Here is a 26104-nt window from a genome sequence, read left to right on the forward strand (position 1 = left end):
CAAAGCACATATTGCTGCTACATTCTGGTTCCCCAAACTAAAGGCTTTGAAAAATCAAATCTGAGGAAAGGATGTGTAGCTAAATGATGCTTATTGATATTCACAGACTTGGCACTGGGCATAACAGCAAAAGCCTGCTGTCAATTAGACAGTGGGATGGCTGAATCTTATTTACTGTGAACTTTTGGGTTTTAAGTGCTTGAAACCATTCTTAGCTCAATTAAACTATACTGAGTAGCTTCTGCATCATTTTATGTATGCCAATTTGATTAAGCCCAGAAAGCAGCGATGCCAAGCCCAAATCCTTCTTTTAAGATCTTCTTACTTTTTGACTTCCACAATGAACGGACAGCCCAGTGACTAACTGCTAGACATTTTTTCGCTCACTGCTAGCCCTTGCATCCGTTCGATGGTAGGCCAAAAAGCAAGCACTATCAAAGAGGTTAGCATGGCCTTGTGGCTAGAGCACAGGCATAGGGGTAAGAAGGGCTTAGGTTCTAATTCTGGCTCCACAACTTGTCTGCTGTATGATCTTTGGACATCTCCAACCCCCCAGCACTTATGTACATATCTTTAAATAATATACCATAAATTACTTATTTATTCAAATTAATGTCTACCTCCCTCTAGACTGTATGTAAGCTCATGATGGGCAGGGAACGTGCCTGCCAATTTTGTTGTATTATACTCTCCCAAGCACTTAGTACCATGCTCTGCAGATAGAAAGCACTCAGTAAATATGATTGAGTGAGTGATTGTAACCCTAGGAAGTCATTTAGCATCTCTGTACCTCAATTACCTCATCTATAAAATGGGGATTAAGACTGTGAATACTCTGTGAGAAAGGGACTGTGTCCAACATGATTAACTGATATCTTCCCCAGTACTTAGTACAGTGTCTGGCACATAACAAATGCCTAACAAATACCAAGAACAAAAAACACCAAAAAACACTGGGTGGTGGCCTTCCCCAGAATTTGATTTGCTTACAACAAAATCAGTAGAAGAAACAGGAAGTTTGATGGGTCTGCCCATTCTTGAAAACGTTTACTAATGCAATCAACTAACGACAATCCATTCTCTGATAGCAATCCATTCGCTGACACGTGATGAAAAAAAAGTCAAAATATAGTACACATACCTTGATTGACATCACCCCAAGTGCACAACTGTTTCTTCCAACACCAACTACGTTCTGACCAGACAAATGAGTGTTGTCAGAAGAACGTTTCCTAACTCCTTAACAGTGTTCTCATCAAATAGCTAAGTGAAAATGTACTATTTTGAAGATATGGAGTTTCCCACAATTAAAACCAAGATCCAAGTAATAAAAATAGTAATAATGGTTAATAAAAGCACTAAGGTATGCACAGAGTAGATATAATACAATCAATCAATCATATTAAGTGGTTTCTGTGTGCAGAGCACTGTACTAAACTTTTGGGAGAGTGCACTATAAAAGTGTTATTCATTATTATCATTATCATTATTACATTTGTTAAGCACTTATTAAAGGTAAGCACTGTTCTATGAGCTGGGGTAGATACAAGTTAATCAGATTGGGCACAGTACCTGTCCCACATCATGACTCACAATCTAAGTTGGAAGGAGAACAGGTATTGAATCCCCATTTGGCAGATAAGGAAACTGAGGCACAGAGAAGTTAAGTGACATTCCCAAGGTCATTCAGCAGGCAACTGGTAGAGGCAGGATTAGAATCCAGGTCCTCTGGAACCAGGGCCCATGCTCTTTCTATTAGGCCAGGCTGCCTCCCTAACTTGGTAGACATGTTCCCTACCCACAAGGAGCAAACAGATCAGGAACAATCTGTCTCACAAGGGACTCAGTCTGAGGAGGAGGAAGAATAGATATTTAATCCCCATTTTGCAGATGAGGAAACTGAGGTGCAGAGAAATTAAGTCATTTTCCTAAGGTCACAAAACAGGCAAGTGGTGGAGCTGGGATTAGAACTCAGGTCTCCTGACTTCCACTCCTGGGACCTTTCCAAGTAGGTCAGTTTTGTGCTCATTAGTCAATTGAATTAGCTGCGAGCCCATATGTAATCAACCATGCATTCAAAAGATAGCTACATTCCTGGCTTTTTGACTGCTTACATTCTGGAATAATCAAAAACTAAAAATGAAATGGCATGCTTAATTTACCCTCACTACACAATAATGTTTAGAGACATAATTCACCACAACTCTCAACCCATAACTGATAACCTCTCCAATATATATTTTCACTAGAGACAGGTTGGGGTGTTTGTGATTTCATTGTATAGAACTTGTGGTATAGTTTACAGGACTTCAAAAAAGTGATAATATTCCCCTCACTTCTATTCAGTTAGTGAGGATTTTCAGAGGAGGTGGAACTATAAACAATCCTTGAAATCCTTGAGAGGAAGAGAGCATTGCAGTGGATGGAGACAGGGAAGCAGTGTAGCCTAAGAAGAGCATAAACCTGGGAACCAGAAGAACTGGGCTCTAATACTGATTCTGCCTCTTGGCTGCAGTGTGATCTTGGACAGGTCATTTAACTTCATTCATTCATTCAATAGTATTTATTGAGTGCTTACTATGTTCAGAGCACTGTACTAAGCACTTGGAATGTACAACTGGCAACAAATAGAGACAATCCCTGCCCAATGACAGGCACACAGTCTAAACGGGGGACTTCTCTGTGCCTCAGTTACCTCACGTTTAAAATCCCAATCCCTCCTCCTTAGACTGTGAGCCCAGTGTGACACAGGGACAGTGTCCAATCTGATTATCTTGTTTCTACCCCAGTGCTTAGTATAGTGCTTGGCACATAGTAAGTGCCTAATAAGTATAATAATGATAACATGGAATATCTGTTGAAAAGATTTTCCAACATTGACCCTTGGAGATTTCAATATCCATGTGGACATTGGCAGTGACCCTTCCACTGCTGGTTCTTGTCGCTCCTTTAACCCATTGACCATCTGCTCCAAACCACTTCACCCACTTACCAACTTGGGCACATACTTGATCTTATCAGCTCTAGTCACTGTACAATCCTTACTATCTCTGGACCTACAATCCCTACTGTCTCTGGACCAGCTCTACAGCATCTCAGAGGAGGGGTTCTATAGGTGGGTGAGATGATCTACACTGAACCAGACCATGTCCTCGGCGACCAGAGAAGCCATGAAACAAGTAGTTCCTCTGTGGAACTAGTGCTGGCAACTTAGTCGGAAGAGTTCCTTGAGTTTGGTCCAACCTAAATCCAAAGGTTTGGGAGTCGAAACTTTCCAGACCCTAAATCACAGATGGAATAAGAAAAAATGATCATCAGCTTCTTGGTTTCAGCCCCAAATGCCAATGGTCATCAATTCTGAAATCCCTGTCTCCAATCATAATCTTCTCACCTGCTCTCTCTCCCACAATCCCCCTCTCCACAAATCTGCCCCATATGTCCACAAAGACCTCTGATCTTTTGAATACCTCCAATTCCTAAAATCATCATGCCAAACAAATCCACACGTTCAACTCTGGGCTGTCAACTGAACTCAAGTCCTTTTCTCCCCTGTACCTCTAACAGTCTTATTCCATTAACCCACAGCCCTGGATCACCTTCACAGTATGCTTCCTTTGCTCCCATACATTCGCTGTAGAGCACTGCTAGAGGAAATCCAGGCACCAGGCCAACCTCATTCATCTCAAACTCATCCTCACCTGATTTAACTCTGCCCTCTCCTCTGTCTGGCAACATTATTTCCCCATGTTTATTAGCTTCAATACCCACTGGACACACCTGCTCAATCAGTGGTATTTATTGACCACTTACTGCAACTGGCCACAGTCTTTATTAAGACCATCAGATATGAACTCCCTAAAATCTCCCCTGCTCCTCGCCAGTCCCTCCCTTCTCCTACCTCACCCTCTACTTTCCCATTTTCCCAGCAATATCTCAAGAGGAGATCTCCCACGTACTCTCAAAATGCCTCCTCTTTCACCTCCGACCCCATTCCTTTCCACCTTATCAAAACTGTCCTCTTCCTTCTTCCCTCCCTGACCACCATCTTCAACCATTCATTTTCCAGTGGCTATTGCCCACTGTTTCAAACATGCTTATGCATCATCTTCCTAAAAAAAAACACCCTCCTTTGATCCCACAGCTCCTTCCAGTTATTATCCCATATCTCTCCTGCCCTTTCTCTCCAAACTCACTAAGCAAGTTTTCTCTACTCACTGCCTCCACTTCCTTTCCTCCAATTCTCTTCTTATCTTCTTGACCCCCTTTCTATCAGGCTTAGGCCCCCTCCGCTTCATGGAAACTGACCTCTCTAAGGTCACCAGCGACCTTCTTCATGCTATGACCTCTATTCCATCATAATTCTCCTAGACCTCTCAGTTGCCTTTGACAATGTGGACCACCCCCTTCTCCTGGAAATATTGTCTATCCTTGACATCACTGAGACTGTCCTCTCCTGTTTCTCCTCCTATCCAACTGATCATTCTCAGTCTCTTTCACCAGCTCTAATTGTAGGAGTCCCTTAAGGCTCAGTCCTCGGTCCCATTCTGATCTCCATCCACACACACTTCCTTGGATAATCCATTTGGTCCAAAGGTTTCAACTCCTAGATCTTTGCAGATTATTCCCAAATCTACTTCTCCAGCCCTTACTTATCTCTCTCTCTGCAGTCTTGCATTTCTTCCTGACATTCAGAAGATCTCTACTTGGATGTACCACTGACACCTAAAAGTTAACACATCCTGAAATAAAACTTCTCTGTACTTCAGTTACCTCTTACATAACATGGGAATTAAATTCCCCTCCCTTTGATTTAGACTGTGAGTCCCAAGTGGGACAAGGACTGCAGTCTTTGACACATAATAAGCACTTAACAACTACCATAAGTACTATTTTAATAATTAACATTATTATCATTATTCCCACCCAAACCCTGTCCTCCCCCAACTTTCCTATCACTGTAGACAACACCACTATTCTCCCTATCTCCCAAGTCCCCAACCTTGGCATTATCCTGGTCTTCACTCTCATTCAACCCACATAATCAATCTGTCCCCAAATCCTGTTGGTTCTACCTTCACAACACTGCTAAAAGCTATCCTCTCTTCTCCATCCAAACCCCTACTGTGTTGCTCCAAGAACTTATCATATTCCACCTAGACTAATGTATCAGCTTCCTCACTGATGTCCCTGCTTCCTGTCTCTCCCCACTGAGGACCTTCACTCTGCTACCCACATCATTATTCTAAAATAAGTTCAGTCTGTGTCTCCCCACTCCTCAAGAACCTCCAGTGGTTTCCCATTCAAATCCACATCAAACAGAAACTCCTTACCACTGGCTTTAAAGCACTTGATCACCTTGCCCTCTGCTACCTTAACTTGTCGATTTCCTAATATGGCCCAACACACTCACTTTGCTCCTTTAATGTCAATGCCTCACTAGACCTTGATCTTATCTACCTCATCGCCAAACCCTTGCCTATGTCTTTTCTCTGGACTCCAACTCCTTCCCATTTCATATATAACAGATCCTCATTCTCCCCACCTTCAAATCCTTATTAAAATCACTTCTCCAAGAAACTTTCCGTGACTAACCCCTCATCTCCCCTTTATTTCTGCATCTCATGTGTACTTGGATATGTATCATTTAAAGACTTGATATTCATCCCACCTTATACCCTGCAGCACTTAAAATTAATAATACATATCCACAATTAATATATTTGTATTAATTACTATCACCCCATCTAGACTGTAAACTCTTAATAGGAATGGAATGAGTCTACCAGCTCTGATGGACTGTACTCTCCCAAGCTCTTAATATCTTTATAATTTAGTAAACACTCAATAAACACCATTGATTGGATAAATTGGAAGGAGCATGAGAAGAGGTGTAGACAATACCACTATTCTCCCTATCTCCCAAGTCCCAAACCTTGGCATTATATAGTTTGCATAAAATTTGTAGTTTGTATAGTGTTTTCCCCTGAAAACTCGAAATAGGAAGATATGAGGAGTATTCTTTTCATCATGGAGGAAGGAAGTCCAAAAGCTGCCGGTTAGGAGAATCAAAATAATAATAATAATAGTAATGACAATAAGAATAATAATAATACATGTTAAGTACTTATTATGTGCCAAACACTGTTCTAAATGCTGGGGAAGATATATGTTAATCAGTTTGGGCACAGTCCCTGTCCTACATGAGGTTCACAATCTAAATAGAAGGGAGTAAGATTAAATCCCCATTTTAAAGATAACAGAGGCCCAGAGAACTTAAGTGATTTGCCCAAGGTCATATAGCAGACACATGGCAGAGTCAGGATTAGCCTCCAGGTCCTCTGACTCCCAGGCCTGTGCTCTATACACTAGGCTACGTTGCTTCATCCTACTGCTTAGTGTGGTAGAGAATTCCAAGACAGGGATAGCATCATCTCAGTGGTGGGTGGAGGAACTGTGGTATCCCACTCTGAAACGAAGGACCCCGAATCTCTATAGCATGTTGAAACAGGAAAGCGGGGAATTTGGAGACTGTCTTTCTGTTTCTCTGATGGCTGCTTGGGAAAAGGAAAAATTGAAAATAATGTGCATAAATTAGTGAGTTCCATTTTATTTATGCCATTTCTGAGAGAAAATTTGCATTTAAAAGCATACTCTACACTTGCACAGCTTTCAGCCTACCCAAAGGCACAGGTGCCAATGTTTCTTTTTCAGTGTAAGATTTCCCAATTTTGAGAAGGAGATGGGGCCTGGGAGGGGCCAGGCTTCAAAGAGCTTAATGAGGCAGGGTGCTCTCATCTGGGCCATTTCCAGGACTGAATGGAAACTGGAGGCATGAGGCTGGGAGCCCAGCTGGGCTGGGCGGGAGCGAGTGTCCCCACAGCCCTCCCATGGAGCCGAGACATTATTGTGCACTCACCTAGGGTCTTCTAAATAAAGATGTATTATTCTATGAGGGAGTGGGCTGGGGTTGAGGGAGTGGGGAGCTGTCTCCATTTTACCTCACCCTTTCTTTCTCCCTAGTATCACCACCAGAATTAGCATGGAGTGGGAAGAGCACTCAGGGATCTCTGATTCTATTCTTGGGTTGTCACTGGCCTACTGCATTGCCTTGGAAAAGTCCTTGATGAAAGTCCCATAGACTCTGAGTGCCATGTAAGACTTGGATTGTGTCCAATCTGATTATCTTGTATCTAGTCCCGTGCTTAGTAGGACATATAGTAGGTGCTTAACTAATATATCATTATCATTCTCAACTATCATCTCTCTGCGGCTGACACCAAATCTGTATCTCCTCCCTGTTCTCTCTCCCTCCCTCCAGGCTCACATCTCCTCCTGCCTTCAGGACATTTCTTCTTGGATGTCCTCCCACCACCTCAAACTCAACATATCCAAGACAGATCCCCTTCCCTTCCAAACCCTGTCCTCTCCCGGACTTTCCCATCACTGTTATCGAAACAACCATCCGTCCCATCTCACAAGATCGCAACCTTGGTGTCATCCTTGACCCCGCTCTCTCATTCACCCCACAAATCCAATCCGTCACCAAAGCCTGCCCATTTCACCTTCACAACATCGCCAAGCTCTGCCCTTTCCTGTCCATCCAAACCATACCATGTTAGTACAATCACTCATCCTATCCCGACTGGATTACTGCATCAGCCTCCTTTCTGACCTCCCAACTTCCTGTCTCTCCCGACTTCAGTCCATACTGTGCTCTGCTCCCCAGATTATCTTTCTAAAGAAACATTCTGGGCATGCCACCCCCCTCCTCAAAAATCACCAGTGGTTGCTTATCAATTTCCATATCAAGCAAAAACTCCTCACTATTGGCTTCAAAGCTTTCCGTCACCTTGTCCCCTCTTACCTCACTTCCCTTCTCGCCTTCTACATCCCAGCCTGCACATTCCATTCCTCTGGTGCTAACCTTCTCACTGTGCCTCGTTCTTACCTGTTCTACCGTCGACCCCTAGCCCACATCCTACCTCTGGCCATGAAGCGCTCTTCTTCCTCAAATCCACCAAACAATCACATTTCCCCCAGCTCCCCCTCCCTTCCACATCACCTCAATTCGCTCCCTTTGCTCTACCTCCTCTTTCTGCCCCAAAGCACTTGTGTATATATGGACATATTTATAATTCTATTTATTTATATTAATGCCTCTTTACTTGTTTTGATGTATATATATCTATAATTTTATTTATTTACATCGATGTCTGTTTACTTGTTTTGATGTCTGTCTCCCCTCTCCTAGACTGTAAACCTGGTGTGGTCATGGTCTCTATTTCTGAATTGTATTTTCCAAGTGCTTTGTACAGTGCTCTGCACACAGGAAGTGCTCAATAAATATGATTGAATGAATAAATTATATTATGATTATTAATAATAATAGCAGTCGATCATATTTATTGAGGGCTTACTGTGTTCAGAGCATTGTACTAAGTGCTTGGAAGAGTACAGTACAATATAAGGGACACATTCCCTGCCCACATTGAGCTTACAGTCTAGAGGGGGAGACAGACATAAATATAAATAAATAGAATTACAGATATGTACATAAGTGCTGTGGGCCTTGGAGTGGGGAGATGAAGGAAGGGAGCTAGTCAGGGCCATGTAGAAGGGAGTGGAATAAAAAGAAAAGAGGGCTTAGTTAGGAAAGGCCTCTTGGAGATGTGCCTTGAGGGGAGAGTTATTGTCTGTTGGATGTGAAGAGGCAGGGCATCACAGACCAGAGGCAGGTCGTGAGTGAGAGGTCAGTGGTGAGATAGACAAGATTGATTGTAGAATTAGAGGAGCCAAGTGTACGGGCTAGGTTGTAATAGGAGAGTAGCAAGTTGAGGAAGAAGGGGGCAAGCTGATTGAGTGCTTTAAAGCTGATGGTAAGGAGTTTCTGTCTGATGTGGAGGTGGATGGACAACCACTGGATGTTCTTGAGGAGTAGGGAAACAAAGCCTGAATGTTCCTGTATAAAAATAATCTGGGCAGCAGAGTAAAGTATGGACTTGAGTGGGGAGAGACAGGAGGCAGGGAAGTCAGCAAGGCGGCTGATACAGCAATCAAGGTGGGATAAGATAAATGCTTGGATTAATGTGGCAGCCATCTGGATGGAGAGGAAAAGTGGATTTTAGCAATATTGTGAAGGTCAATCTGACAGGATTTAGTGATGGATTTCATTCAATTCATTCAATAGTATTTATTGAGCACTTACTATGTGCAGAGCACTGTACTAAGTGCTTGGACTGAACAAGTCGGCAACAGATAGAGACAGTCCCTGCTGTTTGATGGGCTTACAGTCTAATCGGGGGAGAGAGACAGACAAGAACAATGGCAATTGAATATATGGGTTGAATGAGAGAGACCAGATAAGGATAATGGTGATATTTGTTAAGTGCTTACTATGTGCAAACCACTGTTCTAAGCACTGGGGGGATACAAGGTGATCAGGCTGTCCCACGGCGGGCTCACAGTTTTAATTCCCATTTTACAGATGAGGTAACTGAATCACAGAGAAGTGAAGTGACTTGCCCAAAGTCACACAGCTGGCAAGTGGCAGAGCTGGAATTAGAACCCACGACCTCTGACTCCCAAGTCCAAGCTCTTTCAACTGAGCCATGCTGCGTTACCAGCTTTTGAGTCAGGAAGGATAGTGTTGCCATCTACAATGATGGGATAATCAGGGAAAGGACTAGGTTTGGGTGGAAAATAAGGAGTGTTTAGACATGTTAAGTTTGAGGTGTCGGCAGGACAGCCAAGTAAAAATGTGTTGAAAGCAGGAGGAAATATGAGACTGCAGAGAGGGAGAAAGAACAGGCCTGAAGATGTAGATTTGGGAATCACCTGCATAGAGGTGAGAGTTGAAGACATATGAATGAATGAGTTCTCCAAGGAAGCAGGTATAGATGGAGAATAGAAGGGGATCCAGAAATGAGCCTTGGTGGACACCCACATTTATGCAGGGGGAGGCAGAGGAAGAATTCACAAAAGAGACTGAAAATGAGGAGCCAGGGAGATAGGAGGAGAACCAAGATAGGACAGTGTCAGTGAAGATGAGGCTGGATGATGTTTCCAGGAGAAGAGGTTGGTTGGCAACCTCTGGTTGGTTGGTTGGTTAGAGAAGCAGCATGGCTCAGTGGAAAGAGCATGGGCTTGGGAGCCAGAGGTCACGGGTTCGAAACCCAACTCTGCCACTTGTCAGCTGTGTGGCTGTGGGCAAGTCACTTAACTGTGCCTCAGTTACCTCATCTGTAAAATGGGGATGAAGATTATGAGCCTCATGTGGGACAACCTGATTACCTTGTATACCCCAGAGTTAGAACAGTGCTCTGCATATAGTAAGTGTTTAACAAATACAAATACCAACAGTATTATTATTGGCAGTGTCAAAGGCAGCTAAGAGTTTGAGGAGGATTAGGATTGAATAGAGGCTGTTGGTTTTGGCAAGGAGTTCATTGGTGACCTTTGAGAAGGTGGCTTCTGTGGAATGAAGGGGATGGAAGCCAGATTAGAGGGGATCAAGGACAGAATTAGAGAAGAGGAATTTGCGACAGTGGGTATAGACAACTTGCCCAAGGAGTTTGGAGTGGAAGTGTAGTAGGAGGATGAGGCAATAACAGGAGGGAGCAGTGATGTCAAAGAAGGGTTTTTTAGCAAAGGAGAGGCATAGGCATGTTTGAAAGTAGTGAGGAAGAAGCCATTGGAGAGCAGAGTTGAAGATGGCAGGAAGGGAGGGGACAAGTGTTTTGATAAAGTGCAAAGGGATGGGGTTGGCTGCACAGTGGAAGGAGTAGATTTTGAGAGATGGCAAGAGATTTCCTCTTGAGATACTTCTGGGAAAGATGGGAGAGTCGAAGAAGGAGCAGGATGGGGGGAGGGACTGGGAAGGGTCAGGGGAGGTTTTAGGAAGATCACACCTGATGGCTTCAATTTTTTCATCATCCCAGGAGCCTTGTTCACACCCTCCTCCCTGCCTGGTACTCTCTTTCCCTTCATAACTGACAGACCACCACACTCTGCATCTTCAAAGCCTTAATATAATTATTGCTCTTCCAGGAAGCCTTCCTCGACTAATCTCTACCTCCCCACTCTACCTTCTTTCCCTTATGCATCAACAGCACACTGATGGCTGTGCCATCTAAGAACTGTGATATTCACCAAATCCCGGCCCCACAACTCTTATGTACAAACCCTTATACCTTGCTCCTTCTCCCTATCTATAATTTAATTTAGTGTCTGCCTCCCTACAAAATTGTAAATTCCTCGTGGGAGGAAATCATGTCTACCAACTTTATCACACTTTTCCAAGCATTTAATACAGTGCTGTGCACACAGAGAGAACTCGATCAATGCTACTGCTTGACTGATTGATTATATTAATTTACCTACTTTGCTGCAAGAAAGGAGAGGAGAGGAAAGAGGAAACAGCATAGAGTTTTTCTGTTTGTCTGTTTTTTGGGGTTTTTTTGCTTGAGGAGATTCCCAACCCTAACTGCTCATTCAGAAAGATCTTGTTATCTAGCAAGAATGCTCAGAACCCCAGGTAAGCACTAACAATGACATTTCTATTAGGGATACCAGATTGAAAATGAACAATTTAATCACATAAAATACCAATGATAGCATCACAATTAGCTCCATGCAATAACTGAGTTTTTTAATGGAGTTTTTTATTTGCTTCCGTAAATGCTATTTGTCTGATAAGCACTTGCCAACAAAGACATCATGCTAATTACAATTTGTTATACAAAGTGTGGAACAACTGATAAATGATTTATTGATTATTTCCTTTCAGGGATAACTTTTTCATTCATGTCCAAAACATACTCTTGAAAATAAATGGAGGTGCTAAGTGCTTTCTTCAGGAATTATTTAAAAGATATCATGGTTGCAGTTTCATTCTGAGCAACTGTTAAATGTGTGCCTGCAAGAGAGAAAGAAAGACAAAGAGAGGGAGAGAGAGAGAATAAGAGAGGGGTCATCAAATAAAATCCTGAATGCGAATGTTATTTTTAATATGGATATGTCATTAACTAAATTGTTTGCCTCTTCTGTCAGCCTCCTGTGACGTTAAGCACCATTTCTCCTTTCTAAGGCCTTTGCGATCCCAGAGATCTACCCTGAAGGAGCCTGCAGAATCTGAATAATAAAATAAAAAGTCTTTCCCGGTGTTTATAACTCTCCAAAGACCTATCAGTGGTGGGCTTTTGAGATGGCTATGGGAAGTGAGGAAGGAAGATGGGAATGTGTGCATTGCATTGGAGCAAATCTGAAAAATGACCATAATGTTCTGTCGGGAGACAGATGGATAGACTACATGACCCGTGGAAATCTCTTCCATCCATTCAATCAACAGTGCTCAGTAAATACCACTGATTGATTGGGTGGAAAAAATTTATTGAAAGGAGCACTGTTTCAATCCCTTGGGATTATACAATAGAGGTAGAGGACACAACCTTTGCCCAAGATGAATTTACATGCAGGAATTTACCGGTAGAAGGAAGTGCTTTAATAATGAAGTATTCAGTAGATATGCACAGAAGTAAAACAGGAAGTTCTGAGTCAAAAGACAAGATATAATTGGAAGGATGTAACCTGGGGAGAAGACAAATTAATTAGTGAAGCTTTCTAGAGGAACCCCAATCTAGTTCCTTGGGAAAATGGCTTCTTCTTGATTACAATAAAAATGATCCTATGAAAACAGAGGTCTGCAAACTTTTTTAAGCCAGCCAAAATAAAGCCTTTGAGCAATTGATCAGCAACCACACAATTATACAATTTAAACGAAAGTGGGGAATGAGTAGGGAGAGAGAGCGAGCAAGTGAGAGAGAAAACAAACTTATTCCACATTCATTTCTAGGTCTCATCTAATTTAAGAGGCCTTCCCTGATTAAACCTTCTTTTCCCCATCTCCCTCTCCTATGTTGTTTATGCTCTTGGATATATAACCTTTGGACATTTGATAATTGCCCCACCCTCAACTCTGCAGCCCTTATGTGCATACATTTAAGTTAGAAAACATAAATTATTTATTCATATTAATATCGACTCCCCTTCCAGACTGTAAGCTCATTGTGGACAGGGAACATGTCTACCAACTCTATTGTATGGTACTCTCCCAAGCACTTAGTATAGTGCCCTGCACATAGGAAATGCTCAATAAATACCATCGATCAATTGATTTGGGATGGATGGAGGGTAGATTTCAGAGGGGTGAAACACCATGTGAAACACTTTCACCACTGGCTCTCAGGCGGCTGTGGGGAACAAAGTACCTGGTTGTTCTTATTCCAGGCTAGGGTGCAGCTTACCACTTCCGCACCAGTTTGTGCGACACCCAGCAGTCATGTGGGGTAAGTGTTCGTCTTCTCTGGCTCAGAATCGCTGTTAGTTTTAAAGGGATAGGGAGCTAGGGTGTGGCGTGGAGAGGGACATTTGCAGTTTCAGCCAGTCCTGCCATCTGGCAAGGCTAGTGGGAACTTCAGGCTGGGCCCTGTCAGGACAGCAAGCTCCCTCTTGACTCTCTTTCAACATCTTTCTGGCTCAAAGGGATGGAGCCAGCCAGCTACTTCTTGATCAAACAGCTGTGAGGCAGAAGGTAACAGGGCTGCCTATACAGTTCTTTATCCACCCACAGAGTGAGCACCTAGCTATCCTCAAGAGCCACATCTTTAGACCATAAGCTCTTTGAGGGTAGGAAACATGCCTTCCAACTATGTTTTACTCTACCAAGTGCTTGATACAGTGTTCTGAACCCAGTAAATCCTAAATCAGTACCATTAATTAGTTAATTGATCTGAACTCGTTATAGGCAGGGAATATGCCTGCTCTGTTATATTGTACTCTCCCAAGTGCTTAGTACAGTGCTGTGCATATAGTAAGTGATCAATCAATATCCCTAATTGATTGATTGATCTAGTATCAAGCAGAGTCACATCTGCCTTGGGGGCCAGAGGTTCCTGTTTCCTACTCGAGGGGAAGCTTGCTGTGCCTTGGCTAAACCAAGAACTCTCGATGAATCTGAAATGGAATAGGAAGTGCAAAAAAGTGGAAATTAGGTATGATCACTACAGAAGTAGCATAATTATAAAAAGCTAAGATCAGGAAAGCAAATCTGGAAAGGAGAACATGTAGTAGCTGATGTAACAGATGATAACGGTGCCATATTTCAATTATATTAGGCCAAAAAGGATAAAGGAAAACATTACCCCAATGGTGGAAATAAAAGAGAAGCTATGGTAGCGGACTGTGAAAAGGCAGAGGCTTTTAATGTGTTTTTTTTATCACTTTCATCTTTACAAAGAAGATCAAAATGAATAGTCCCACTTGCAAAGCCCAGCTAAGAGAAGGGAAGAAGAGTTAAAGGAAATATTCAAATCAGCAGGCATCGTACCTTACAGCCAAGGATATGGGGGGAACTGGGGTTCCTGCTGAACCACATTACCTGTTATTTTTTAGAACTGGAAAAGGAAAAAATGTTATCCCCACCTTCAAAAGGGGGTAAAGAGAATATCCAAATAATTAGAGATTGCTCAGCTTCATGTTAATACCTTGGAAGGTATTAGACCAAATCAGCCAATGATCAATTGGAAACTTCAAGATGATAAAAACAACAGTCATGATTGTGTAAAGAGCAAAGATTATGAGAACAATCTAATCTCCCCCCTTGATGATACTACAGACCTCATAGTCAAGGAAGAGGTGATGGCCGTAATCTACCTAAGATGTTTGATTTCATCCCAAATGACATTATCCATAGACCTTAAACTCACTGTGGGCAGGGAATGTGTCTGTTTATTGTTACATTTTACTCTCCCGAGTGCTTAGTACAGTGCTTTGCACACAGTATGTGCTCAATAAATATGATTGAATGAATGAATGAGTTCTTGGGAAAATTTGGATTTGACAACAATACTATTGGCAGATTAGTGAATGCCTGGCTTGAGGTACCCACCCCAAGAGAAGTAGCATGGATCAGTGGAAAGAGCACGGACTTTGGAATCAGACGCCATGGGTTCTAATCCCAGCTCCACTGCTTGTCACCTGTGTGACTTTGGGCAAGTCACTTAACTTCTCTGGGCCTCAGTTACTTCATCTGTAAAATGAGAAGCAGCGTGGCTCAGTGGAAAGAGCCCGGGCTTTGGAGTCAGAGGTCATGGGTTTGAATCCCGGCTTGGCCACTTGTCAGCTGTGTGACTTTGGGCAAGTCACTTAACTTCTCAGTGCCTCAGTTACCTCATCTGTAAAATGAGGATGAAGACTGTGAGCCCCACGTGGGACAACCTGATTCCCCTGTGTTTACCCCAGCGCTTAGAACAGTGCTCTGCACATAGTAAGTGCTTAACAAATACCAACATTATTGTTATTATTATTATAGTAAGCACTTAACAAATACCATAATCATTATCATTATTATTATTATTATTAAGAGAAGTCTTGAATGACTCAGTCACACACTGGGTCGGGGTGGTGGGAGGTGGGGCACAGTGAGAGATGTTCAATAGGGATCAGTTCTGATCCCATTCACCATCTTTATCAGTGACCTCGACAAAGTAATCTAGAGATAGCTCATCAAACTGGAAGGTGATGCTATACAGAGTGGAATTGCTCGCATTTGGGAGACGGTAGTGAACTTTAAAATGACTTAGGCAAATTAGAAAATTTTTTTATCCTCTAGACAGCTTGTTGTGGGCCGGGAATGTGCCTCTGTTTATTGTTATCTTGTATTCTCCCAAGTGCTTAGTATTCATTCATTCAATAGTATTTATTGAGCGTTTACTATGTGCAGAGCACTGTACTAAGTGCTTGGAATATACAAATCGGCAACAGATAGAGACAGTCCCTGCCCTTTGACGGGCTTACAGTCTAATCGGGGGAGACAGCCAGACAAGAACAACGGCAATAAATAGAGTCAAGGGGAAGAACATCTCATTAAAACAATAGCAAATAAATAGAATCAGGGTGATGTACAGCTCATTAAACAAAATAAATAGGGTGATGAAGATATATACAGTTGAGCGGATGAGTACAGTGCTCCCCCCTCCCTCTCCTTCCCCTCCTTCGAAGCCCATATCGTTCGCCTCTACCACCCACTCCAGTTACTTGTCGCCGTCATCTACCGCCCTCCCGGTCCCACCTCCGACTTCTTCAACCACCTTGACCCCTTTCTCACCTTCCTTCTCTCCTTCTCTCTGCCCACTCTGATCCTTGGAGACTTCAACATCCATACGGATGTGCCCGACGACTCCTCTGCCGCCCGCCTGCTATCCCTCCTCGACTCTGCCGACCTCCTCCTCCACCATACCGCGCCCACTCACCGACTCGGTCACACCCTCGATCTTGTCATCTCCTACCGCTGCACTATCTCCTCACTCACCAACTCTGAAATCCCTCTCTCGGACCATAACCTTCTCACCTGCCTCATCTCTCACACTCCCTCCCCCTGCAAATCTTCGCTACTGCCCCACAGAGACCTCCGCTCTCTCGATCCCATCCGTCTTTCCAATAGCATCTCGCCTCACCTTGCCGCCCTGTCCTCTCTTCCCACTCTCGACGATCAGGTCTCCGCTCTCAACTCCACCCTCACTACTCATCTCGACTCTCTCGCCCCCCTTTCCCTCCGCCGCTCTCGCGCCACTAACCCACAGCCCTGGATCACCTCCTCCGTCCGCCTCCTACGCTCCTATGCTCGAGCTGCTGAGCGCCGCTGGCGAAAGTCCAAGCACCAAGCCGACCTCACACACTTCAAATTTATCCTTTCCTGCCTTAACTCTGCCCTCTCCTCCGCCAGGCAAAGCTTCTTCTCCTCCCTCATCGACACCCATGCCCGTCACCCCCGCCGATTGTTCCGGACCTTTAACTCTCTCCTTAGGCCCCCTGTTCCTCCCCCTCCCCCATCTCTCACCCCTAATGATCTGGCCACCTATTTCCTCACGAAAATCAACACGATCAGGTCTGAGCTCCCCAAAGTCACCCCTCCGCCTCTCCCCTCCCCCCCAACAACCCCCTCCCCTACTTTCCCATCCTTCCCTGCAGTATCCTCAGAGGAGATCTCCTCCCTCCTCGCAAGTGCCACCCCCTCCACCTGCGCCTCGGACCCCATTCCCTCTCACCTTCTTAAAACCATCGCCCCTGCCCTCCTCCCTTCCTTAACTTCTATTTTTAACCACTCAATCTCCAAGGGCTCCTTCCCCTCTGCCTTCAAACACGCCCACGTCTCCCCCATCCTAAAAAAACCCGCTCTTGACCCCACTTCCCCCTCCAGTTATAGTCCTATCTCCCTACTACCCTTCCTTTCCAAAATCTTAGAACGAGTCATCTACAATCGATGCCTAGAATTCCTTAACTCCCATTCTCTCCTAGACCCCCTCCAATCTGGCTTCCGTCCCCTCCACTCTACCGAGACTGCTCTCTCTAAGGTCACCCATGACCTCCTTCTTGCCAAATCCAATGGCTCCTACTCCATTCTGATCCTCCTTGACCTCTCTGCTGCCTTTGACACTGTCGACCATCCCCTCCTCCTCCGTACCTTATCTCACCTTGGCTTCACGGACTCTGTCCTCTCCTGGTTCTCCTCTTACCTCTCTGGCCGATCATTCTCGGTCGCCTACGCTGGAGCCTCCTCCCCCTCCCATCCTTTAACTGTTGGAGTTCCTCAAGGGTCAGTTCTTGGCCCTCTTCTGTTCTCCATTTACACTCACTCCCTCGGTGAACGCATTCGCTCTCACGGCTTTGACTACCATCTCTACGCAGATGACACGCAGATCTACATCTCCGCCCCTGTCCTCTCCCCCTCCCTTCAGGCTCGCATCTCCTCCTGCCTCCGGGACGTCTCCACCTGGATGTCTGCCCGCCACCTAAAACTCAACATGAGCAAGACTGAGCTCCTCATCTTCCCTCCCAAGCCCGGTCCGCTCCCAGACTTCTCCATCACCGTGGATGGCACGACCATCCTTCCCGTCCCGCAGGCCCGCAATCTCGGTGTCATCCTTGACTCGTCCCTCTCGTTCACCCCACACATCCTATCCGTTACCAAGACCTGCCGGTTTCACCTCTACAATATCGCCAAGATCCGCCCTTTCCTCTCCACCCAAACGGCTACCTTACTATTACGGGCTCTCGTTATATCCCGGCTAGACTACTGTGTCAGCCTTCTCTCTGACCTCCCTTCCTCCTCTCTCGCCCCGCTCCGGTCTATTCTTCACTCCGCTGCCCGGCTCATCTTCCTGCAGAAACGATCTGGGCATGTCACTCCCCTTCTTAAACAACTCCAGTGGTTGCCTATCGACCTCCGCTCCAAACAAAAACTCCTCACTCTAGGCTTCAAGGCTCTCTATCACCTTGCCCCTTCCTACCTCTCCTCCCTTCTCTCTTTCTACCGCCCACCCCGCACGCTCCGCTCCTCTGCCGCCCACCTCCTCGCCGTCCCTCGGTCTCGCCTATCCCGCCGTCGACCCCTGGGTCACGTCCTCCCGCGGTCCTGGAACGCCCTCCCTCCTCACCTCCGCCAAACTGATTCTCTTTCCCTCTTCAAAACCTTACTTAAAAATCACCTCCTCCAAGAGGCCTTCCCAGACTGAGCTCCTCTTCCCCCTCTACTCCCTCTGCCATCCCCCCTTTACCTCTCCGCAGCTAAAGCCTCATTTTCCCCTTTTCCCTCTGCTCCTCCACCTCTCCCTTCCCATCCCCACAGCACTGTACCCATCCGCTCAACTGTATATATTTTCGTTACCCTATTTATTTTGTTAATGAATTGTACATCGCCTTGATTCTATTTAGTTGCCATTGTTTTTACGAGATGTTCTTCCCCTTGACGCTGTTTAGTGCCATTGTTCTTGTCTGTCCGTCTCCCCCGATTAGACTGTAAGCCCGTCAAACGGCAGGGACTGTCTCTATCTGTTGCCGACTTGTTCATCCCAAGCGCTTAGTACAGTGCTCTGCACATAGTAAGCGCTCAATAAATACTATTGAATGAATGAATGAATGGTTTAGCTGCGGAGAAGTGAAGGGGGGGTAGAGCGAGCAGAGGGAAAAGGGGAGAGCTCAGTCTGGGAAGGCCTCTTGGAGGAGGTGAGCTTTAAGTAGGGATTTGAAGAGTGGAAGAGAATTAGTCTGGTGGAGGTAAGGAGGGAGGGCATTCCAGGACCGTGGGAAGATGTGGCCCAGGGGTCGACAGCGGGATAGGCAAGACTGAGGGATGGTGAGGAGGTGGGCGGCAGAGGAGCGGAGCGTGCAGGGTGGGCAGTAGAAAGAGAAGGGAGGAGAGGTAGGAAGGGGCAAGGTGATGGAGAGCCTTGAAGCCTAGAGTGAGAAGTTTTTGTTTTGTGCGGAGGTTGATAGGCAACCACTGGAGGTTTTTAAGAAGGAGAGTGACATGCCCAGAGCGTTTCTGCAGGAAACATGCATAGTACAGTGCTCTGGGCACAGTAAGTGCTCGATATACGATTGAATGAATGAATGAATGAAAAAATGGTTCTGATGGGTCTGCACCCACAAACATGAGTTCAGTAGGTATAAAAATGTGGTAAGGCACATAAAGAGGAAAATAAATACAGGATGAGGAAGACAAGCCAGGCTTAAGTTGAGCAGAAAAAGACCTGGGGGACGAGGCCCGGTTATCAGAGGCTGCCTAAATGTCACTAATGTCATGATGAACTTTGATTAATGTGCAATACCCTAAGTCATAACACTCAATCATATCAATCATTTAATCATATTTATTGAGTGTTTACTGTGTGCAGAGCACTGTACTGTGTGCTTGGAAAATACAATTTGGCAACAGATAGAGACAATCCCTACTCAGCAATGGGCTCACAGTCTAGATGGGGGAGACAGACAACAAAACAGAACAAGTAGACAGGCATCACTACCATCAAAATAGATAAATAGAACCATAGATAAATGCACATCATTAATAAAATAAATAGAGAAATAAATATGTACAAATATATACAAGTGCAGTGGGGAGGGGAAGGGGATAGAGCAGAGGGAGGGAGTAGGGGGAATGGGGAGGGGAGGAGGAGCAGAGGGAAAGGGAGGGCTCAGTTTGGGTAGGCCTCCTGGAGGAGGTGAGCTCTCAGTAGGACTTTGAAGAGGAGAAGAGAGTTAGTTTGGTGGATGTGAGGAGGGAGGGCATTCAAAGTCAGAGGTAGGACATGGGCCAGGGGTCAATGGCGGGACAGGAGGGAACGAGGCACAGTGAGGCGGTTAGGGGCAGAGGAGCGGAGTGTATGGGCTGGGCTGTAGACAGAGAGAAGGGAGGTGAGGTAGGAGTCAACTGTACATGCAATTATCTATTCAGCTATTTCATTTTGACATACTGTTACACAGCCTCATTCCTGCTCCTGCTCCTATTATTTGTAAATCGTTTGTGACTGCCATCGCCATTAGTCGTTTGTGACTGCCATCCCCATTAGATGTGAGCTCCTTCTAACAGCACCTCACTCTCGACTCTCCAGCAGCTATTAAAAATGTCAAACATGTAGGAAGTGGATCCTTACCATTAGCTTTAAAGCATTCAATCACCTTGACCACTCCTATCTTGTCTCACTGATTTCCTTGTACAATCCAGCTCACTTTGTTACTGTAACACCAGCCTGCTCACTGTATCTCAGTCTCATCCAACTTGCCACTGACCCTTAGGCCTCATCCTGCCTTTGGCCTGGAACTCCACCCCCCTTAATATCCAACAAATAATCACTCTCCCCACTGTCAAAGCATTATTACAATCACATCTCCTTCAACAAGCTTTCCTTAACTAAGCCTTCATTTCTCCTACTCTCTCTCCCTTCTGCGTCACCCTTGTACTTGGATTTATACCATTTATTCATCCCAATCTCTGTCCCACAGCAATTATATACATTTCCATAATTAATTTTAATATCTTTCTCCCTGTCTGGATCGTAAGCTCCTTGTAGGCAGTGACCAAGTCTATTAAATCTGTTATATTGTACTCTCCCAAGCACTTAGTACACTGGCTGTGAACACAGTAAGCACTTGATAAATATGACTAATTGATTGATCATGGAACCAGAATCTTCCAGATTGGGAGTCTCCATTAGGAAAATTCAATCCTTCCTCCCCTTCATTCTTGGGAAATGAGGAAGACGGAGGAACTTCGAAAAGTAGCCACATTTTCAACAAAACAGTAAAGCCAACAAGAAAAATAGCATCTGAGAGCTAGAAACTAGTTCATGCAGTTTCACAAGTGCCTACTTTCCACCTGGAGAGTATTTTCAGGGATTGAACTTGGACTCCTTGGGTACCAAAGTGTTTTTTCAAGGACACCCATTTTAAATCAGTTTTCTGTATTATTCACTAAAGTAGAACTTACAAAAGACCCATTTTAAATTGAAATTAAAAAGGGGGTGGACTACAGGAAGTTGAAGCTTTGGATTTCTTCACTCTGAATAGAAATGCCTATCAATTTATCCTGCTGCTAAAACATCAGAGGTTTTCTAGATAAGGGGGTTGGCTTTTTGTTTCCACTTCTCCGAATGTGCGTTGAGCAGAACCCAGCATATAGCATCCCCACCATCACTGAGTAACAGCCAGCGATCAGCCCTGAATCTCAGTACTAGATTCTCAATCCATGTTTGGAGCAGCTAAAGGCAATTGTACATGAAATAGAAAATGGGCTCTGGAAGAAGCTGATGTAATGCAGTGATGCACAAGTGTCCTGCTCATTCTTTTCAGACCTCCAATTTCTGGAATCCTGACTCTTCCAGAGCAGATCACTGCCTTCTACACAGTGTCAACCCCTATGGGTGCAGGTAGACTTTAATGGGATGTAGAAGCAATATGGACAAATGCTTCAGCCATGATGGCCACAGAATGTGTCTAACAATTGTACTGGCTTCTACTGTCCCAAGGACTTAGTAGAGTGCTCTGTACATAGTAAGTGCTCAATAAATACCATGGATTGTTTAGCAATGGTGATAATAATAACCCTAAATATTGTGTTGTTAAGCACTTACCTTGTGCCTTCTTGTCTATGTGACCTTTGTCGAGTCACTTGATTTCACTGTTCCTTAGTTACCTCATCTGTAAAATGGGGATTAAGACTGCAAGCCCCAAGTGAGACATGGATTGTTTCCAACCTGATTATCTTGAATCTACCAAGATGCTTAGTACAGTGCTTGGCACATAGTAAACACATATCACATACCATTATAAAAGAAAAGCACTGCACCAAGCAATGGGGTAGATAGGTGGGGAAGAGTCCCTATCCAACATGGGATGCACAGTCTTTGCACCGAAAAGCCACATGGCCTAATGAATAGAACACGGGCCTGTGAGTAAGAAGGACCTGAGTACTAATCTTGTCTAATCTTGTCTGTTCTGTGACCTTTGGCAAGTCACTTCACTTCTCTGTACCTCGGTTCCCTCTTCCGTAAAATGGAAATTGAAACTGTGAGCCCCATATGGGACAGGGACTGTGTCCAATCTGATATGCTTGTATCCACCCCAGGGCTTAGAACAGTGTCTGGCACATAATAAGCACTTAATAAATACTACAATTATTATTATTGTTGTTATTAGGCAGGGAGAGATGGTATTCAATCCCCCATTTTACAAATGAAGAAACTGAGGTACAGAGAAGTTAAGTGACTTGCCCAAAGTCACACAGCAGATAAATGACAAAACCAGAATAGGAACCCAGATCTTCTGCCTCCCAGGCCTGAGCCCTTCCCACTAGGCCACAGTAGGAAGGAGGACATATGTAAGTCAATATATGTGTACTGACTAGATTCCTGCAATATATTATGTAAATAAATTGGCACCTAATTAGCCTTAAGTCTCATATTGTACTCATATTGGGTCGAAAACCATTTCCTGCTCCTTTTTGTTCACTATCTTATACACACATAAATACACACACAAATTTACTCAGATGAATGGAAGAATTAGTTTCAGTAAGCATATACATGTGTGCATTATATACACTTCCTGAAACTATTTTTTCTACCAATCATCGGGGGTAAAGAAGTAATATAAAATAATTCTAATAATAATTCACAAAAAGACTGCCTTCAAATCAAGTGTCTGTCTGAGAATAGCAGAAATCTTTTTTTTATTTTATTTTAAAAGTGTTGCTTCATTCAACAAGCTGACAGCTGCCTGACACACAATCTAACCTAAAGGTTATGGATCAGCAGGTAAATGCAGAAATTCTATTAGTTTTCAGACCTGGGGTTTGCGGCATTCATTTCGAATGAAATCAAAATCCTGCCCATGAATAAGAAAAGCACAGAGCATAGAGCTTTTCTTAAAGTATCGGGTCACCTCGTACATGACTGCCAAGCAGAAAGTGGTTTCTGCATGTTGTAGATACTGTATTTTTTCACTCATTGACTCTGACAAAGATGGTAAATAGTCTCTGTGAAGGAGATCCAAACACAGATAAGGGTTATGGGAGAAAACGCCAATCTCATAGGTAAAAGGTGAGAAAATTAAAATGCCTTGGTTATTTAGCCTTACTACTATAAGCTCATATCAATCTAGAATCCTTACCTCACCTGAATTTAAAGTTACGGACAGGCTTGTCTAAACTTTACGGATTCTGACTACGAACATAATCGTTTGTTACAAGAATGAATGATAACAAAGATGGAGTTAGTTACTGTAGAGTGGGAAACAATCAAAATGTTTAGTAAAACCATATTTCTTTTTCTGACAATAAAAATATAAGCCACACAGCTGATAATTCATTCCTTTCTATTACTGAAGAGGTTCTGGTAGGCTTCTGTGGTAGTCAAAACTATATTCTCACCCAGAGTGAAAAGTCAAATGAATAAACACAGGGGCTAATATTTACTCCACACTAAAAATAGGTACAGCACAGAAACGTTCATCTTGTTAATTAAGCTTCAATGTTGACACAACAAATTTTAACATTAAGAATTCTAAATACAATCTGTGTGAACTTCTGACAGTGAAGCACTGCAGAAGAATAAGCGCTTGTAACCTTAGGATTATTTTACCAAATGTTAAACTGGAAGGATTGGGATTTGAAATGAGAGAGTTTTATCATTTTAGTGAGCCATTAGGCTGCTCAAAGTCCATTTGTCCTCTCCTTGGGAAACCAAAGTGGAGAAATTAAATCAGTAGTCAGGATAAAATGCAATGATGGTTTCTCTGTCACTATTCATCTCTTTTGTCATTCTTTAGGGAAAATGGCCCTATCTCCTAGCCACCCAGCTCTTGTCCCACATGGAATTCACAGTCTTATGGGAAGGGAGAACAGGTATTGAAACCCCATTTTACAGATGAGGAAACTGAGGCACAGAGAAGTTATGTGACTTGCCCAAGATCGCACAGCAGAGTGGAGCTGGGATTAGAATTCAGGTTCCTTGACCTAGGCCTGTACCTTTTTCCATTAGGCCATAGTGCTTCCCGAGTATGAGAAGGGTACACAGGGGAAATATGACTGCGGATTAAAAAATGTTCATGGACAGAAGCATAACTGTAAACTGCCGCATTAGCAACCTAGTGAAGGAGACTTCATACCTTCTATTTGTGTTACAATTCAGCTTGCTATGACTCCAAAAGAATAAACTGGGTTTGGGCAGATAAAGCAACTACCCGTACTTAGCACCTAGTAAACACCTAATACAATCATAATCATAATTTTATTTGGCAGAACTATGTTGGTATTACTTCCTTTGATGTGCTTCCTCCTTGAGGGAGGGGATCATATTTATGTAGTCTTTTGTACTCTCAATCAATCAATTGTATTTATTGAGTGTTTATCATGTGCAGAGCACTTTACTAAGCACTTGGGAGTATTCAATATAACAGCATTGCACATATGCTTAATAAGTACTCAATGCATATCACTGATTGATTGATATCCTATTTGATCAATCAATGGTATTGAATGAGCACTTACGGCATGCAGAGCATTGTACTAAGCACTTAGGAGAGTACAGTACCACAGAGTTAGTAGATATGTAGGTTCTAATCCCAGCCCCCACCACTTGTGAGCTGTGTGACTTTGGGTAAATCACTTAACTTGAGAAGCAGCATGGCATAGTGGAAAGAGCATGGGCTTGGGTTTCAGAAGTCGTGGGCTAATCCCGGCTCTCCCGCTGATCAGCGGGGTGAGTTTGGGCAAGTCACTTGACTTCTCTGTGCCTCAGTTACCTCATCTTAAAATGGGGATTAAAACTGTTACCCCCACATTGGACAACCTGACTATCTTGGACCTACCCCAGTGCTTATAACAGTGCTTGGCACATAGTAAGCACTTAACAAATGCCAAAATTATTATTATTATTATTATTATTAATAACTTCTCCGTGCCTCAGTTACCTTATCTTAAAATGGGGATTAAGACTCTCAGCTCCACGTGGGACAATCTGATTACCTTGTATCTACCCCAGTGCTTAGAACAGTGCTTGGCACATAGTAAGCGCTTAATAAATACTGTTATTATTATTGTTACTATTACATTCCCTGCCCACAACAAGCCTACTGTTAGATCTGTAAAATCAGCATATGTCAATCCCTACTGTGGGCAGAGTATGGCGCCTTGAGCTTCCTGGACAAGCAAAAGACCCCAACATTAGTGCTTGGCAAATAGTAAACATTTAACAGTTATTATTATTGTTGTTGTTATTATCATCATCATTATTATTATTATCATTCGATCCAGGTTAACTCTTCATCATCAGTTTGAAGATACTAAATCAGCTCTCTCCCAACTATTTAGTCTAACTCCTCTCACAACAAAATCAAGCCCCCACACTCACTCATCTAATGCCAACCTATTCACCGTGCCTTCTTATCATCTCTCTCGCCATCAACCTCTGGCTCACACTCTCCCTCCTACCTAGAGCTCCCTCTCTTTTCATATAGGACAGAACACTACTCTTTCTTCAAAGCCTTCCCGAAACCACATCTCCTCCAGGAAGTCTTCTCTGACTAATCTCTCATCATTCCACTCTACTTCCCTCCTTACTGTATCATCTAAGCATCTGAGGCCTCATGCCTTTGTCTCTTCGGTATTCCCTTCTCCTCCTGACCACACACTCTGTTACTTCTCCCTATCTGTGCTGTTTTTAGTGCCTCTCTCCCCTATAAGACTGTAAGTTTAGTGAGAGCAAGGATCATT

General features: G+C 43.8%; 1 protein-coding gene across 3 annotated transcripts in view; it reads right to left on the minus strand.

Annotated features, from left to right (window-relative positions):
* ST6GALNAC3 (ST6 N-acetylgalactosaminide alpha-2,6-sialyltransferase 3) overlaps positions 1-26104 on the minus strand; it is a 569867-nt gene that overhangs the window by 49996 nt on the left and 493767 nt on the right. Inside the window, exon 4 of one of the 3 annotated variants that reach the window (XM_029063903.2) lies at positions 11646-11914. The exons of the other annotated variants lie outside the window; for them this stretch is intronic. Within the exon in view, the coding sequence (XP_028919736.1) occupies positions 11887-11914 (28 nt within the window). The 3' untranslated portion in view covers positions 11646-11886. Of the gene's footprint in view, positions 1-11645; positions 11915-26104 lie in introns of those variants that run through there. 3 annotated transcript variants of the gene reach the window in all.

The sequence above is a fragment of the Ornithorhynchus anatinus genome, chromosome 4 (genome assembly GCF_004115215.2).
Source record: "Ornithorhynchus anatinus isolate Pmale09 chromosome 4, mOrnAna1.pri.v4, whole genome shotgun sequence".
Taxonomy (NCBI): domain Eukaryota; kingdom Metazoa; phylum Chordata; class Mammalia; order Monotremata; family Ornithorhynchidae; genus Ornithorhynchus; species Ornithorhynchus anatinus.